At 42.2% G+C, this 20,285-nt stretch overlaps 1 protein-coding gene across 2 annotated transcripts in view; it reads right to left on the reverse strand.

Moving 5' to 3' along the window:
• LOC142198389 (uncharacterized) overlaps positions 1 to 20,285 on the reverse strand; it is a 332,778-nt gene that overhangs the window by 304,447 nt on the left and 8,046 nt on the right. The window contains exon 3 of one of the 2 annotated variants that reach the window (XM_075269415.1): positions 363 to 489. In XM_075269415.1, coding sequence (XP_075125516.1) covers positions 363 to 489 — 127 coding nt within the window. Of the gene's footprint in view, positions 1 to 362; positions 490 to 14,128; positions 14,134 to 20,285 lie in introns of both variants that reach the window. The other variant, XM_075269416.1, reaches the window with a different exon arrangement.

The following is a 20,285-nucleotide window of genomic DNA, read 5'->3' on the forward strand; positions in this document are numbered from 1 at the left end:
TATATAATATATATATCTCCTCTTACCATGTGATGTCCGGGGGGGCCGGGGGTCTGTATATAATATATATATCTCCTCTTACCATGTGATGTCCGGGGGGGCCGGGGGTCTGTATATAATATATATATCTCCTCTTACCATGTGATGTCCGGGGGGGCCGGGGGTCTGTATATAATATATATATCTCCTCTTACCATGTGATGTCCGGGGGGGCCGGGGGTCTGTATATAATATATATATCTCCTCTTACCATGTGATGTCCGGGGGGGCCGGGGGTCTGTATATAATATATATATCTCCTCTTACCATGTGATGTCCGGGGGGGCCGGGGGTCTGTATATAATATATATATCTCCTCTTACCATGTGATGTCCGGGGGGGCCGGGGGTCCTCCATCATCACCTCCTTGTACCGATCCTCGTGTCCTTCTAAATACTCCCACTCCTCCATGGAGAAATAGACAGCGACATCCTGACACCTTATAGGAACCTGACAACACAATGATACAGTCATCACCCCTCCCCCTCCAGTGCTGTTACTGGAGAATTTCCCAGCATTCCCAGCAGTGTCACCTCTCCAGTCAGCAGCTCCAGCATCTTGTTGGTGAGTTCTAGAATCTTCTGCTCATGTATCAGGGAGAGAGGGGGAGGGGCTGTGATGGGGCCCCGGCTCCTGCTCCCTCCTCCTCCTGACTCTGTGATGGGGCCCCGGCTGCTGGGGGCCACACAGTCCCCCGATGTCTTCTTCACCAGTGAGTATTCCTGTGTATGGAGAGACGATAGATGATAGAAATGTAGTACAGATACCTCTCCGCTCAGCAGATAGATGATAGAAATGTAGTACAGATACCTCTCCGCTCAGCAGATAGATGATAGAAATGTAGTACAGTTACCTCTCCGCTCAGCAGATAGATGATAGAAATGTAGTACAGATACCTCTCCGCTCAGCAGATAGATGATAGAAATGTAATACAGATACCTCTCCGCTCAGCAGATAGATGATAGAAATGTAATACAGATACCTCTCCGCTCAGCAGATAGATGATAGAAATGTAGTACAGTTACCTCTCCGCTCAGCAGATAGATGATAGAAATGTAGTACAGATACCTCTCCGCTCAGCAGATAGATGATAGAAATGTAGTACAGTTACCTCTCCGCTCAGCAGATAGATGATAGAAATGTAGTACAGATACCTCTCCGCTCAGCAGATACATGATAGAAATGTAGTACAGATACCTCTCCGCTCAGCAGATAGATGATAGAAATGTAGTACAGTTACCTCTCCGCTCAGCAGATAGATGATAGAAATGTAGTACAGATACCTCTCCGCTCAGCAGATAGATGACAGAAATGTAGTACAGATACCTCTCCGCTCAGCAAATAGATGATAGAAATGTAGTACAGATACCTCTCCGCTCAGCAGATAGATGATAGAAATGTAATACAGATACCTCTCCGCTCAGCAGATAGATGATAGAAATGTAGTACAGATACCTCTCCGCTCAGCAGATAGATGATAGAAATGTAGTACAGATACCTCTCCGCTCAGCAGATACATGATAGAAATGTAGTACAGATACCTCTCCGCTCAGCAGATAGATGATAGAAATGTAGTACAGTTACCTCTCCGCTCAGCAGATAGATGATAGAAATGTAGTACAGATACCTCTCCGCTCAGCAGATACATGATAGAAATGTAGTACAGATACCTCTCCGCTCAGCAGATAGATGATAGAAATGTAGTACAGATACCTCTCCGCTCAGCAGATAGATGATAGAAATGTAGTACAGATACCTCTCCGCTCAGCAGATACATGATAGAAATGTAGTACAGTTACCTCTCCGCTCAGCAGATAGATGACAGAAATGTAGTACAGATACCTCTCCGCTCAGCAGATAGATGATAGAAATGTAGTACAGATACCTCTCCGCTCAGCAGATAGATGATAGAAATGTAGTACAGTTACCTCTCCGCTCAGCAGATAGATGATAGAAATGTAGTACAGTTACCTCTCCGCTCAGCAGATAGATGACAGAAATGTAGTACAGATACCTCTCCGCTCAGCAGATAGATGATAGAAATGTAGTACAGATACCTCTCCGCTCAGCAGATAGATGATAGAAATGTAGTACAGATACCTCTCCGCTCAGCAGGGAGATGATAGAAATGTAGTACAGATACCTCTCCGCTCAGCAGATAGATGATAGAAATGTAGTACAGTTACCTCTCTGCTCAGCAGATAGATGATAGAAATGTAGTACAGTTACCTCTCCGCTCAGCAGATACATGATAGAAATGTAGTACAGATACCTCTCCGCTCAGCAGATAGATGATAGAAATGTAGTACAGTTACCTCTCCGCTCAGCAGATAGATGATAGAAATGTAGTACAGATACCTCTCCGCTCAGCAGATAGATGATAGAAATGTAGTACAGATACCTCTCCGCTCAGCAGGGAGATGATAGAAATGTAGTACAGATACCTCTCCGCTCAGCAGATAGATGATAGAAATGTAGTACAGATACCTCTCCGCTCAGCAGGGAGATGATAGAAATGTAGTACAGATACCTCTCCGCTCAGCAGATACATGATAGAAATGTAGTACAGATACCTCTCCGCTCAGCAGGGAGATGATAGAAATGTAGTACAGATACCTCTCCGCTCAGCAGATAGATGATAGAAATGTAGTACAGATACCTCTCCGCTCAGCAGATACATGATAGAAATGTAGTACAGATACCTCTCCGCTCAGCAGATACATGATAGAAATGTAGTACAGATACCTCTCCGCTCAGCAGGGAGATGATAGAAATGTAGTACAGATACCTCTCCGCTCAGCAGATACATGATAGAAATGTAGTACAGATACCTCTCCGCTCAGCAGATAGATGATAGAAATGTAGTACAGATACCTCTCCGCTCAGCAGATAGATGATAGAAATGTAGTACAGATACCTCTCCGCTCAGCAGATACATGATAGAAATGTAGTACAGATACCTCTCCGCTCAGCAGATACATGATAGAAATGTAGTACAGATACCTCTCCGCTCAGCAGATAGATGATAGAAATGTAGTACAGATACCTCACAGCTCAGCAGGGAGATGATAGAAATGTAGTACAGATACCTCTCCGCTCAGCAGATACATGATAGAAATGTAGTACAGTTACCTCTCCGCTCAGCAGATAGATGATAGAAATGTAGTACAGATACCTCTCCGCTCAGCAGATAGATGATAGAAATGTAGTACAGTTACCTCTCCGCTCAGCAGATAGATGACAGAAATGTAGTACAGATACCTCTCCGCTCAGCAGATAGATGATAGAAATGTAGTACAGATACCTCTCCGCTCAGCAGATAGATGATAGAAATGTAGTACAGTTACCTCTCCGCTCAGCAGATAGATGATAGAAATGTAGTACAGTTACCTCTCCGCTCAGCAGATAGATGACAGAAATGTAGTACAGATACCTCTCCGCTCAGCAGATACATGATAGAAATGTAGTACAGATACCTCTCCGCTCAGCAGATAGATGATAGAAATGTAGTACAGATACCTCTCCGCTCAGCAGATACATGATAGAAATGTAGTACAGATACCTCTCCGCTCAGCAGATACATGATAGAAATGTAGTACAGATACCTCTCCGCTCAGCAGGGAGATGATAGAAATGTAGTACAGTTACCTCTCCGCTCAGCAGATAGATGATAGAAATGTAGTACAGATACCTCTCCGCTCAGCAGATAGATGATAGAAATGTAGTACAGATACCTCTCCGCTCAGCAGGGAGATGATAGAAATGTAGTACAGATACCTCTCCGCTCAGCAGATAGATGATAGAAATGTAGTACAGTTACCTCTCTGCTCAGCAGATAGATGATAGAAATGTAGTACAGTTACCTCTCCGCTCAGCAGATAGATGATAGAAATGTAGTACAGATACCTCTCCGCTCAGCAGATAGATGATAGAAATGTAGTACAGATACCTCTCCGCTCAGCAGATACATGATAGAAATGTAGTACAGATACCTCTCCGCTCAGCAGATAGATGATAGAAATGTAGTACAGTTACCTCTCCGCTCAGCAGATAGATGATAGAAATGTAGTACAGATACCTCTCCGCTCAGCAGATAGATGATAGAAATGTAGTACAGATACCTCTCCGCTCAGCAGATAGATGATAGAAATGTAGTACAGATACCTCTCCGCTCAGCAGGGAGATGATAGAAATGTAGTACAGATACCTCTCCGCTCAGCAGATAGATGATAGAAATGTAGTACAGATACCTCTCCGCTCAGCAGGGAGATGATAGAAATGTAGTACAGATACCTCTCCGCTCAGCAGATACATGATAGAAATGTAGTACAGATACCTCTCCGCTCAGCAGGGAGATGATAGAAATGTAGTACAGATACCTCTCCGCTCAGCAGATAGATGATAGAAATGTAGTACAGATACCTCTCCGCTCAGCAGATACATGATAGAAATGTAGTACAGATACCTCTCCGCTCAGCAGATACATGATAGAAATGTAGTACAGATACCTCTCCGCTCAGCAGGGAGATGATAGAAATGTAGTACAGATACCTCTCCGCTCAGCAGATACATGATAGAAATGTAGTACAGATACCTCTCCGCTCAGCAGATAGATGATAGAAATGTAGTACAGATACCTCTCCGCTCAGCAGATACATGATAGAAATGTAGTACAGATACCTCTCCGCTCAGCAGATACATGATAGAAATGTAGTACAGATACCTCTCCGCTCAGCAGGGAGATGATAGAAATGTAGTACAGATACCTCTCCGCTCAGCAGGGAGATGATAGAAATGTAGTACAGATACCTCTCCGCTCAGCAGATAGATGATAGAAATGTAGTACAGATACCTCTCCGCTCAGCAGATAGATGATAGAAATGTAGTACAGATACCTCACAGCTCAGCAGGGAGATGATAGAAATGTAGTACAGATACCTCTCCGCTCAGCAGATACATGATAGAAATGTAGTACAGTTACCTCTCCGCTCAGCAGATAGATGATAGAAATGTAGTACAGATACCTCTCCGCTCAGCAGATAGATGATAGAAATGTAGTACAGATACCTCTCCGCTCAGCAGATACATGATAGAAATGTAGTACAGATACCTCTCCGCTCAGCAGATACATGATAGAAATGTAGTACAGATACCTCTCCGCTCAGCAGGGAGATGATAGAAATGTAGTACAGATACCTCTCCGCTCAGCAGATACATGATAGAAATGTAGTACAGATACCTCTCCGCTCAGCAGATACATGATAGAAATGTAGTACAGATACCTCTCCGCTCAGCAGATAGATGATAGAAATGTAGTACAGATACCTCTCCGCTCAGCAGGGAGATGATAGAAATGTAGTACAGTTACCTCTCCGCTCAGCAGATACATGATAGAAATGTAGTACAGATACCTCTCCGCTCAGCAGGGAGATGATAGAAATGTAGTACAGATACCTCTCCGCTCAGCAGGGAGATGATAGAAATGTAGTACAGATACCTCTCCGCTCAGCAGATAGATGATAGAAATGTAGTACAGATACCTCTCCGCTCAGCAGATAGATGATAGAAATGTAGTACAGATACCTCTCCGCTCAGCAGGGAGATGATAGAAATGTAGTACAGATACCTCTCCGCTCAGCAGATAGATGATAGAAATGTAGTACAGATACCTCTCCGCTCAGCAGATAGATGATAGAAATGTAGTACAGATACCTCTCCGCTCAGCAGATAGATGATAGAAATGTAGTACAGATACCTCTCCGCTCAGCAGATAGATGATAGAAATGTAGTACACTTACCTCTCCGCTCAGCAGATACATGATAGAAATGTAGTACAGATACCTCTCCGCTCAGCAGGGAGATGATAGAAATGTAGTACAGATACCTCTCCGCTCAGCAGGGAGATGATAGAAATGTAGTACAGATACCTCTCCGCTCAGCAGATAGATGATAGAAATGTAGTACAGATACCTCTCCGCTCAGCAGATAGATGATCTCCAAGGTGAAGTCTAATATTCTTCTGGTGATCTCAGTCCTGTCCTTGTCCATCCTTGGTGGGTCATTCAGGAGAAGGAGCGTCTGGAGGAGAAGAGGAGGAAACTGGATGAGCTGGAGGATCTAGTAGTGCAGGAGAGAGGAGGGGCCCGAAATCCTCCAGGGGCCACATCATGTGTGACATACAGGAGCTCCTCACATGGATACAGGAGGATTCCCACAGACACCAGTGATGGGGCCCATTGTATGTGACTGCGGGATCATGGAACTAAGACTCTGTTCACACCTGGACCACAGACACCAGCACCAGTGATGGGGCCCAGAACCCCCTTTTGTCATATTATTTATTATTGTTTATTTCTATAGTAACATTAACTCCATAGTGCTGTACATTTGGGGGTTACATACAATACACAAAAACATACAGGTAGATATAATTCTAACAATGACCGACTAGCATGGTGGGGTAGAGGGCCCTGCCCGCGAGGGCTTACAATCTATGGGTGCATTCACACGGAGTAACATGCCGCATGACCTGGCACATATACGCCGTGTGAGATTTTGAGCGCCGTATACGTTCCCATTGATTTCAATGGGAGCCTGAATCGTATACGCCGCATTATTTTGCGACCGTGATTTTGCAGCCGCAATAACAGAGAGAGCAGTCACTGCTGTATATACAGTATATATATATATATCTATAGCCTGGGGTAATGGCTGATAACAGAGAGAGCAGTCACTGCTGTATATACAGTATATATATATATATCTATAGCCTGGGGTAATGGCTGATAACAGAGAGAGCAGTCACTGCTGTATATACAGTATATATATATATATATCTATAGCCTGGGATAATGGCTGATAACAGAGAGAGCAGTCACTGCTGTATATACAGTATATATATATATCTATAGCCTGGGATAATGGCTGATAACAGAGAGAGCAGTCACTGCTGTATATACAGTATATATATATATATATATATATCTATAGCCTGGGGTAATGGCTGATAACACAGAGAGCAGTCACTGCTGTATATACAGTATATATATATATATATCTATAGCCTGGGGTAATGGCTGATAACAGAGAGAGCAGTCACTGCTGTATATACAGTATATATATATATCTATAGCCTGGGGTAATGGCTGATAACAGAGAGAGCAGTCACTGCTGTATATACAGTATATATATATATCTATAGCCTGGGGTAATGGCTGATAACAGAGAGAGCAGTCACTGCTGTATATACAGTATATATATATATATATATATATATATATATCTATAGCCTGGGGTAATGGCTGATAACAGAGAGAGCAGTCACTGCTGTATATACAGTATATATATATATCTATAGCCTGGGGTAATGGCTGATAACAAGAGAGAGCAGTCACTGCTGTATATACAGTATATATATATATATATATATATATATATATATATATAGCCTGGGGTAATGGCTGATAACAGAGAGAGCAGTCACTGCTGTATATACAGTATATATATATATATCTATAGCCTGGGGTAATGGCTGATAACAGAGAGAGCAGTCACTGCTGTATATACAGTATATATATATATATATATATCTATAGCCTGGGGTAATGGCTGATAACAGAGAGAGCAGTCACTGCTGTATATACAGTATATATATATATCTATAGCCTGGGGTAATGGCTGATAACAGAGAGAGCAGTCACTGCTGTATATACAGTATATATATATATATCTATAGCCTGGGGTAATGGCTGATAACAGAGAGAGCAGTCACTGCTGTATATACAGTATATATATATATCTATAGCCTGGGGTAATGGCTGATAACAGAGAGAGCAGTCACTGCTGTATATACAGTATATATATATATATCTATAGCCTGGGGTAATGAGTGATAACAGAGAGAGCAGTCACTGCTGTATATACAGTATATATATATATATCTATAGCCTGGGGTAATGGCTGATAACAGAGAGAGCAGTCACTGCTGTATATACAGTATATATATATATCTATAGCCTGGGGTAATGGCTGATAACAGAGAGAGCAGTCACTGCTGTATATACATGAGTCCCCCTGCGAACTTCCGGTTGGCACATGCGCAATGGAAGGGCGGCAAGAAGACTTCCTGTTCCTTAGTGAATTAACCAGGGCTGGGTATGTACTTCAGGGTATGGTCCTCGGGTTACGACGAGCCTGCTGCAGAACCTCATTTTCTGAATGCTATACAGTGTATAGCATTCGGCAAATGAAGGCTGATTGTGTAGCAGGCTCGTCCTTGCTACGAGCAGGTAAGTATGCTGTTACCAGTTGACTTTTTCTCATTGAAATGAATAGACCAGCGTTGATTGGCCAGTTGCCAGTGATTTGGCCAATCAACGCTGGTTCTGCCAGAGGCTCGTCTGAGGAGGCGGAGTCTAACATCGGACTATTCATTCCAATGAGAAAAACTCTTGCCTGCCCGTAGCAAGGACGTGCCTGCTGCAGAATCAGTGTTCATTTGCCGAATGCTATACACTGTATAGCATTCAGAAAATGAGGTTCTGCAGCAGGCTCGTCGTAACCCGTAATGCTATACATATATATAGCATTCGGCAAATGAATATATATGCTGTATAGCATTCAGCAAATGAGGTTCTGCAGCAGGCTCGTCGTAACCACGAAACAGTATGCCTATACCCCTGCTAGACATGGCAAACTCTCAAAACCGGAAAGAGATCTTCGACCGGAAATAGGAAGGGCGGGACTTAATCCTTTGTTATTGTTGTCAAAGGGGGACTCATGTATACAGTATATATATATATATATATCTATAGCCTGGGGTAATGGCTGATAACAGAGAGAGCAGTCACTGCTGTATATACAGTATATATATATATCTATAGCCTGGGGTAATGGCTGATAACAGAGAGAGCAGCCACTGCTGTATATACAGTATATATATATATATCTATAGCCTGGGGTAATGGCTGATAACAGAGAGAGCAGTCACTGCTGTATATACAGTATATATATATCTATAGCCTGGGGGAATGGCTGATAACAGAGAGAGCAGCCACTGCTGTATATACAGTATATATATATATATCTATAGCCTGGGGTAATGGCTGATAACAGAGAGAGCAGTCACTGCTGTATATACAGTATATATATATATCTATAGCCTGGGATAATGGCTGATAACAGAGAGAGCAGTCACTGCTGTATATACAGTATATATATATATCTATAGCCTGGGGTAATGGCTGATAACAGAGAGAGCAGCCACTGCTGTATATACAGTATATATATATATATATCTATAGCCTGGGGTAATGGCTGATAACAGAGAGAGCAGTCACTGCTGTATATACAGTATATATATATATATATATATCTATAGCCTGGGGTAATGGCTGATAACAGAGAGAGCAGTCACTGCTGTATATACAGTATATATATATATATCTATAGCCTGGGATAATGGCTGATAACAGAGAGAGCAGCCACTGCTGTATATACAGTATATATATATATCTATAGCCTGGGGTAATGGCTGATAACAGAGAGAGCAGCCACTGCTGTATATACAGTATATATATATATATATCTATAGCCTGGGATAATGGCTGATAACAGAGAGAGCAGCCACTGCTGTATATACAGTATATATATATATCTATAGCCTGGGGTAATGGCTGATAACAGAGAGAGCAGCCACTGCTGTATATACAGTATATATATATATCTATAGCCTGGGGTAATGGCTGATAACAGAGAGAGCAGCCACTGCTGTATATACAGTATATATATATATATATCTATAGCCTGGGGTAATGGCTGATAACAGAGAGAGCAGTCACTGCTGTATATACAGTATATATATATATATATCTATAGCCTGGGATAATGGCTGATAACAGAGAGAGCAGCCACTGCTGTATATACAGTATATATATATATATATATATCTATAGCCTGGGGTAATGGCTGATAACAGAGAGAGCAGCCACTGCTGTATATACAGTATATATATATATCTATAGCCTGGGGTAATGGCTGATAACAGAGAGAGCAGTCACTGCTGTATATACAGTATATATATATATATATATATATATATCTATAGCCTGGGGTAATGGCTGATAACAGAGAGAGCAGTCACTGCTGTATATACAGTATATATATATATCTATAGCCTGGGATAATGGCTGATAACAGAGAGAGCAGCCACTGCTGTATATACAGTATATATATATATCTATAGCCTGGGGTAATGGCTGATAACAGAGAGAGCAGCCACTGCTGTATATACAGTATATATATATATCTATAGCCTGGGGTAATGGCTGATAACAGAGAGAGCAGTCACTGCTGTATATACAGTATATATATATATATATATATATATATATATATATATATATAGCCTGGGGTAATGGCTGATAACAGAGAGAACAGTCACTGCTGTATATACAGTATATATATATATATATATCTATAGCCTGGGGTAATGGCTGATAACAGAGAGAGCAGTCACTGCTGTATATACAGTATATATATATATATATATATCTATAGCCTGGGGTAATGGCTGATAACAGAGAGAGCAGTCACTGCTGTATATACAGTATATATATATATCTATAGCCTGGGGTAATGGCTGATAACAGAGAGAGCAGTCACTGCTGTATATACAGTATATATATATATATCTATAGCCTGGGGTAATGGCTGATAACAGAGAGAGCAGTCACTGCTGTATATACAGTATATATATATATCTATAGCCTGGGGTAATGGCTGATAACAGAGAGAGCAGTCACTGCTGTATATACATGAGTCCCCCTGCGAACTTCCGGTTGGCACATGCGCAATGGAAGGGCGGCAAGAAGACTTCCTGTTCCTTAGTGAATTAACCAGGGCTGGGTATGTACTTCAGGGTATGGTCCTCGGGTTACGACGAGCCTGCTGCAGAACCTCATTTTCTGAATGCTATACAGTGTATAGCATTCGGCAAATGAAGGCTGATTGTGTAGCAGGCTCGTCCTTGCTACGAGCAGGTAAGTATGCTGTTACCAGTTGACTTTTTCTCATTGAAATGAATAGACCAGCGTTGATTGGCCAGTTGCCAGTGATTTGGCCAATCAACGCTGGTTCTGCCAGAGGCTCGTCTGAGGAGGCGGAGTCTAACATCGGACTATTCATTCCAATGAGAAAAACTCTTGCCTGCCCGTAGCAAGGACGTGCCTGCTGCAGAATCAGTGTTCATTTGCCGAATGCTATACATATATATAGCATTCGGCAAATGAATATATATGCTGTATAGCATTCAGCAAATGAGGTTCTGCAGCAGGCTCGTCGTAACCACGAAACAGTATGCCTATACCCCTGCTAGACATGGCAAACTCTCAAAACCGGAAAGAGATCTTCGACCGGAAATAGGAAGGGCGGGACTTAATCCTTTGTTATTGTTGTCAAAGGGGGACTCATGTATACAGTATATATATATATATATCTATAGCCTGGGGTAATGGCTGATAACAGAGAGAGCAGTCACTGCTGTATATACAGTATATATATATATCTATAGCCTGGGGTAATGGCTGATAACAGAGAGAGCAGCCACTGCTGTATATACAGTATATATATATATATCTATAGCCTGGGGTAATGGCTGATAACAGAGAGAGCAGTCACTGCTGTATATACAGTATATATATATATCTATAGCCTGGGGTAATGGCTGATAACAGAGAGAACAGTCACTGCTGTATATACAGTATATATATATATATATATATATATATATATATATATATATATATATATATATATATATATATAGCCTGGGGTAATGGCTGATAACAGAGAGAGCAGTCACTGCTGTATATACAGTATATATATATATCTATAGCCTGGGGTAATGGCTGATAACAGAGAGAGCAGTCACTGCTGTATATACAGTATATATATATATCTATAGCCTGGGGTAATGGCTGATAACAGAGAGAGCAGCCACTGCTGTATATACAGTATATATATATATCTATAGCCTGGGGTAATGGCTGATAACAGAGAGAACAGCCACTGCTGTATATACAGTATATATATATATATATCTATAGCCTGGGGTAATGGCTGATAACAGAGAGAGCAGTCACTGCTGTATATACAATATATATATATATATATATATATATATATATATATATATATATATATATATATATATATATATATCTATAGCCTGGGGTAATGGCTGATAACAGAGAGAGCAGCCACTGCTGTATATACAGTATATATATATATCTATAGCCTGGGGTAATGGCTGATAACAGAGAGAGCAGTCACTGCTGTATATACAGTATATATATATATATATATATATATATAGCCTGGGGTAATGGCTGATAACAGAGAGAGCAGTCACTGCTGTATATACAGTATATATATATATCTATAGCCTGGAGTAATGGCTGATAACAGAGAGAGCAAGACAACAGCACTGACCACCGAGCAGGAGCTGCAAGAGCTGAAGGACCTGTGATGATGTCACCGCTATCATGTGACCAGTACATGGGGGCGGAGCTCAGGAGAGGAGAAGGATGAAGGACCTGTGATGATGTCACCGCTATCATGTGACCAGTGGAGGTGGGACAGTTGGATTACGTGTGAACGCAGAGTATCAGGATATTGCTGGGATTTGTAGTTTTCTCCTTTTGCAGCGCATTGTGAAAGTATTTGCCCCCTTGAACTTTTCAACCTTTTGCCACATTTCAGGCTTCAAACATAAAGATAGCAAATTAAATTTTTTTGGGGAAGAATCAGCAACAAGTGGGACACAATTGTGTAGTGGAAGGAAATTTATTGGATATTTTAAACTTTCTTAACAAATAAAAAACTGAAAACAGGCGTGCAATATTATTCGTCCCTTTCCTTTCACTCGGTTCCGGTCAGTTCCGATCTCTGAATGATCCAGTGTTGTCCTAAGTGACTGATGATGAGACATAGAATCCCCCGGTGTAACAAGTCTCCGTATAATGCACCTGCTCTGTGATAGGCTCAGGGCTCTGTATAAAGCGCAGAGAGCATCATGAAGACCAAGGAACACACCAGGCAGCTCCCAGATATTGTTGTGGAGAAGGTTAAAGCCGGATTTGGATGCAAAAAGATTTCCCAAGGAGCCTGTGCAAGCAATCCTATTGTAATGGAAGGAGGATCAGACCACTGCAAATCTACCAAGACCCGGCCGTCCCTCTAAACAAGGAGAAGACTGATCAGAGATGGAGCCAAGAGGCCCAGGATCACTCTGGAGGACCTGCAGAGATCTACAGCTGAGGTGCAGGGAGAGTCTGTCCATAGGACCACAATCAGTCCCTGTACACTGCACAGAGCTGCCCTTTATGGAAGAGCGGCAAGAAGAAGCCATTACTCACAGATATCCATAAAGAGTCTGGTGTAAAGTTTACCACAAGCTCCCGGGGAGACCCCAAACATGTGGGAGAAGGGGCTCTGCTCAGAGGGAACCAAAATCCTACTGTATGGCGCAATGCAAAACGAGAGGTTTGTCATAAAAGCAGCAGAGCCCATCCCCCTGGACACCCCCTGATCCCCACTGTCACACATGGTGGGGGCGGCATCAGGGTTTGGGCTTTTCTTCAGCAGGGACAGGGAAGATGGTTAAAATTGATGGGAAGATGGAGCCAAATCCAGGAGCATTCTGGAAGAAAACCTGGTGGAGTCTGCAAAAGATCTGGGACGGGGATTTATCTTCCAACAAGACAATGATCCAAAACATAAAGAAAAATCTATGAGCAAAATCTTGTCAGTGGTAAAAGACAATTACCGATCACAACTAGTGCAGGACCCAACAAGAGGCGAGGCACGACTAGACCTAATTGTAACAAATGAACCTGACACAATGTCACAAGGGGAGGTCGGGGGACATCTGGGTAATAGTGACCAGAACATAATAAGTTTTCTTGTACACATTAAGAAGACGTTCATTAGAGGGGGTACAAAAACACTAAACTTCAGGAAGGCCGATGGTCACCAGCTGAGAGGAGCTTAGCAGCATAAACTGAGACAATTTCCTCAACGTGACGGGAACACAAACTAAATGGGACATCTTCAAAAATATACTAAATAAGAGCACTAGAAAACACATACCCTATGGGAATAAGTGGGCCAGAAATCATAGAAAACCAATATGGCTAACTAAAACAGTACAGAATGCAATGAGGGATAAAAGGAAGCATTTATAGGACTAAAACAAGAGAATAGCGACACAGCATTAAATATTTTAAGGAGAAACATAACCTGTGCAAAAGACAAATAAAGGAGGCGAAGACTGAGGCTGAGAGAAACATTGCCAAGGAAAGTAAAAGTAATCCAAAATTATTCTTCAATTACATAAATAATAAGAGAATAAAAACTGACAATGTAATCTGGGAGTAATGGTGGAGGAGGATGAGGAAAAAGCACAAGTATTAAATGCCTTCTTCTCTACAGTGTTTACACAAGAAAATCCATTGGCAGCGACATGATTAGGGGGAATGTTATCTCTCAATTACATGTCACCTGCTTAACCCAGGAAGAAGTGCAGCGCCGCCTGCAAAACACTAAAATAGAGAAATCGCTCGGTCCAGATGGAATACACCCCCGAGTTCTGAGGGAATTATATATGGTCATAGATAGACCCTTGTATCTAATATTTAAGGATTCAGTAATGACTGGGTCTGTTCCACAGGATTGGCGAATAGCAAATGTGGTGCCAATTTTCAAAAAGGGGTGTAAAAGGGAACCTGGAAACTATAGGCCAGTAAGTTTAACTTCTGTGGTGGGAAAGATATTTGAGGGCTTTCTAAGAGATGCTATCCTGGAGTATCTCAATGTAAATAATCTTATAACACCAAATCAGCATGGGTTTATGAGGAATCGGTCCTGTCAGACTAATCTGATCAGCTTCTATGAGGAGGTCAGTTCAAGACTGGACATAGGTAATGCAGTAGACGTGGTGTATCTGGACATGGGTAATGCAGTGGACGTGGTGTACCTGGACATGGGTAATGCAGTGGACGTGGTGTATCTGGACATGGGTAATGCAGTGGACGTGGTGTACCTGGACATGGGTAATGCAGTGGACGTGGTGTATCTGGACATGGGTAATGCAGTAGACGTGGTGTACCTGGACATGGGTAATGCAGTAGACGTGGTGTACCTGGACATGGGTAATGCAGTAGACGTGGTGTACCTGGACATGGGTAATGCAGTAGACGTGGTGTACCTGGACATGGGTAATGCAGTGGACGTGGTGTATCTGGACATGGGTAATGCAGTGGACGTGGTGTATCTGGACATGGGTAATGCAGTGGACGTGGTGTACCTGGACATGGGTAATGCAGTGGACGTGGTGTACCTGGACATGGGTAATGCAGTGGACGTGGTGTATCTGGACATGGGTGATGCAGTAGACGTGGTGTATCTGGACATGGGTAATGCAGTAGACGTGGTGTACCTGGACATGGGTGATGCAGTGGACGTGGTGTACCTGGATATGGGTAGTGCAGTGGACGTGGTGTACCTGGATATGGGTAGTGCAGTAGACGTGGTGTATCTGGACATGGGTAATGCAGTAGACGTGGTGTACCTGGGCATGGGTAGTGCAGTAGACGTGGTGTACCTGGATATGGGTAGTGCAGTAGACGTGGTGTATCTGGACATGGGTAATGCAGTAGACGTGGTGTATCTGGACATGGGTAATGCAGTAGACGTGGTGTATCTGGGCATGGGTAGTGCAGTAGACGTGGTGTATCTGGACATGGGTAATGCAGTAGACGTGGTGTACCTGGGCATGGGTAGTGCAGTAGACGTGGTGTACCTGGATATGGGTAGTGCAGTAGACGTGGTGTATCTGGACATGGGTAATGCAGTAGACGTGGTGTACCTGGACATGGGTGATGCAGTGGACGTGGTGTACCTGGGCATGGGTAGTGCAGTAGACGTGGTGTACCTGGATATGGGTAGTGCAGTAGACGTGGTGTACCTGGACATGGGTGATGCAGTGGACGTGGTGTACCTGGGCATGGGTAATGCAGTAGATGTGGTGTACCTGGACATGGGTAATGCAGTAGACGTGGTGTATCTGGACATGGGTAATGCAGTAGACGTGGTGTAATAAATTTCGTTCCACTTCACAATTGTGTCCCACTTGTTGTTGATTCTTCCCCAAAAATTTAAATTTGCTATCTTTATGTTTGAAGCCTGAAATGTGGCAAAAGGTTGAAAAGTTCAAGGGGCCGAATACTTTCCCAAGGCGCTGTATATCTTTGTCATGTCTTCTGATATCACATAGTAGTCCGGAAACTAAACAAATAGCGATTCACTTTGGATGAACCAAAAAAAAATACATTTTTGATTTCACATTTTTTTACATGTCCCATCACAGGATATATTTTTTTTCTTTTTCAAAAACCATTTGGAAAAGCCAACTCACTAAATTCTTCCTCGGCCAGAATGTCTTTTCCTTTGGTTCCAGCATATAGTTACAGCAATAGGGAGTAACATGGCACTACAGTATGGAAATCTCTTCATGGCCAAGCTTGAGAGTGACTTCCCGTCCATCTGTGTCACCAGGCCTCGGGCCTACTATTGTTTCATCGATGATTTCCTAATCATCTGTTCGGGTTTGAACAACCGCTGAAAACATTCCCTGAGCACTTTCTTAGGGAATTTCTAGAGGAGCATTTCCCCAGTAGCTGCTGGTGGACCCTGGAATGAAGGGAACGATAGGACAGCGAGTCCTAAACTGAACCCGTCCTGAGTCCAGGCTTATTTGCTTCACCAACCCTAAGTGGTAAAGGACGACTGGGCGACAGTCCCTTCCTATGATAAAAGTGATAACACAGACAAGACAAACAACATCAAACAGGAGGTCAGCTAGACAAGGGGTCGGAACCAATCAAGCAGCGAGGTGCCTAGTCAGAATCCAAGAGACTAGTCACAAAAAAAGCCAATGGTCAGAAATATAAATACAAACAGTTATAATGTAGAGCCAGCACACACAGAAAGCAAGTAGCAAGCACTAAGGTGAGGATGGGAAAACAATATACGGGAAGAAATAACTTGCCGTAGACTTGAATGGAAGGGAAGATGTCAATCACACAGGTAAGGCTGAGATTAAAGGTGTAAGAGGGAGACAAAGGTGTAAGAGATGGGTGTGGTGGAAAATCAATTACAGAGGTGAGGGAATAGGACAGTGTTCAGACAGTACAATAAGAACCTAACGCAAGGGATCATAGCTGGACACGCCTCCTGCGCCATAGAATATGGCTGGAGGATGGCGCCGAAGTCCAAATGGGCAAGAATGTTACACATTTCAATCCGTGTCATCCCTTTATTAACCTGACTTTCAGCTGCTGAAATAACTGGACAAACTAACAACAAACTTGAGACATTTCTGTACGGGAAGCCGATTGACCACTCAACATACCCCAGATGAGACACTTCTCATCCAAAACATATGTAAAAATCCAACTGCCTACAGACAATGAGATACAGCCACATATGTTCTGCTTCTGGAGATATGAACAAAAAATCTAGCTGGCCTCATGAAGGCATTCTTGAAGAAGGGCTACCGCCCAAGATCAATCAAATCAAATTGACAAAGCCACCAGAACACCAAGGTGTGAGCTATTAGGTCAGCTAATTACATTTTACTGATGTGGCAGGTGGTGGACATGCTCAGTGCAAGTGTTGAGATTGAAGCAATCCCATTCTCGGTCCTTGCAATGTGTACGTTTTTCTCCTCTGCAAACCTGTGTAATGTAATAGACATTTACTGTGCACATTATTTGATCTACATTAGCCACTTCCGGACCGCCCATAGACTATATACGTCCGGGAAGTGGTTGCCTTGTTCTGACAGGACGTACCTGTACGTCCATCAGAACACAGCAGCTGCACGGAGACAGTGTAGCTGCTTTCACTAGGAGCCGGCTGTAACTTCAGCTGGAGCTCCCAGAGAGAAGACAGGGCAGATTTATTACCTCCTCTGCCTTCTCAATCGCTGTGTATACAGCACTCAATGAGCGCTGTATACACGGCTATGGACGCAGCCATAATTCAGCTGCCCTCTGACCCGGCGGACATGTGATCCGCCAGGAGCAGAGTCTTGCAAAAGCTGCTGGGTCCTACAGGACTCACATCAGCTCAGTAAGCTGTATATGGCTGTATTCCTCCTGCAACTGAGGCTAAATGTACCAGCCCCAGTTATAGGCGAAATCAGCCTCAAGTACAAAAAATAAGTGATCAGATGTCCCCAAAGGTCTCTTATCACCTTATGGGGACACAATCTGTAAAAAAAATAAAATAAAAATATAATAAAAAAAGTTTTAAAAAAATGTAAATAAAATAATAATAAAAAATAAATAAATACGCTAATAAAACGCCGTTATTAAAGGTTATAGCCCCACCCCCGACGACACCATACAAAATAAAAATTACTGTAACGGAGAGGAAAAAGTATATTATAAAGTTTTTCAGTGACACTTTGTGTTATTAAATTAAAAAAAAAAAGAAAACCAGACACAATTTCCCTCCTATTTTGTTTATATTTTCCCAGATATAAAAAAAAAAAATTAAAACACATTCGAAAATAAAGATAACATAAAAATAAAGCCCTATGTGTCCCCCCCCAAAAAAAGCAAAAATTAGTTGACTGAGACATACGGGAAAAATGTTACAGCCCTCAAAACCGCACATACAAAATAAACCTGGACCTGGACCACAAATTGGCCCGATACTGAAGTGGTTAATATTAGTTTTACAGCAATCATAATAAATAATATTTCATTGTAAAGGCAATGTCACCTCATAATGTCCTGTCTATCAGACAGTCAACGCCCCCAAAGCTTGTTGAAGAATACAGGAAGTGAGAAGAAAAGACAGCAAGCAAACTGATGAGAGAAAGAAATGGGAAAATCCCTGCCCCACCTAGGGAAGGCCCAGCCAAAAACCTAAGAAAAGAGTACATTCAAAAGGATATACCATATATGTCTACGCTTCCTCCCAATGTTGTGGCAATAAATGTGACGATGTCCAAAAAGCAATAATGGATGCGAAAGCCAAAAAGAAAATTTGAATGTTCTTTAATTGTAGCAAAATCAGATGAGAATTGGTAACGTGTTTCAGAGCTACAGCTCCCTCATCAACCCAAACTAACTAAATGAGACTACTAACCCCACGGCTGAAATATATACACACACAGGCCCGGGATCAAAAAGTTCACAGAGTAAAAATACACAAAAAGCAATTGTTGGTAAATCACCTATAGTCAGTAACAAGTCTAATTGTATAAAACATCATATTACACCAAAACCAGTCAAATATTCTCTACGTAGCACAAACACCGTGTTCATGGTTCTCTTTTTCGTGACGTTACTAGTAAAAGAAGTTATTTGTGTGGAATAGTCCTGTGACATTTACAATGGGTCACCCGTAACTTCCTCTACTGTTCAGAGACGTATGTAAGGTGATGTTATAACGGGGGTGAGGGACTCATTATAAGACCCAGTTCACAACTGCATTCGGGTCATTCCGTTCCCCTCCAGACAACTTGCTTGTAAAATCTTCCTGCGTGTCTTGAAATCTTCATTTCTAGAACTGTTGCGTTTCATCCTTTTGTCCCGACTAAACGGCAGGTTGGTTCTCCATTTTTTGTAGTGACGACTTGTATAGTTTGATAGGTTGTTACTATCCACTTGGTTCATGGTCTCACCTTCATGACTAACAAAAGTCAAGGAAGTTGAGCTTTGTAACGGGTGTAAACATCATAAAGGAAAGGCCCCAATCATTATTATTTAGTGGATAATTGTCTAAGGTCCACTCCATAGCCTTTCCAAATAAAGATTAAATCATCAACGTATCGCCAGAAGAAAACAATTGTACCGATCACCAATATGTGGAGTCTTTCAAACTCGCCCATATATAAATTGGCAAAACTTGGTGCAAAGTGGGTACCCATAGTGGTCCCACATTTTTGTAACTATAGAACATTTTCAAACATCAATGTATTGTGTGTAAGTATGAAATGGATCCCTAATGCAAGAAAATTGCTGTTTGGGCACGACATGGTCCCTCAATAGGATGTCCATAACTCTCCTAACGGCCGGGTGGGTTTTCTTGATCTTTATGGATTCTGGGTAAGTGGTAAAATAATGTTATTTTAGGGTTAACTCCAAAAAAGCAGGTGGTAAAAAAAAGTAAAG

Source organism: Leptodactylus fuscus, chromosome 3 (genome assembly GCF_031893055.1).
Source record: "Leptodactylus fuscus isolate aLepFus1 chromosome 3, aLepFus1.hap2, whole genome shotgun sequence".
NCBI lineage: Eukaryota > Metazoa > Chordata > Amphibia > Anura > Leptodactylidae > Leptodactylus > Leptodactylus fuscus.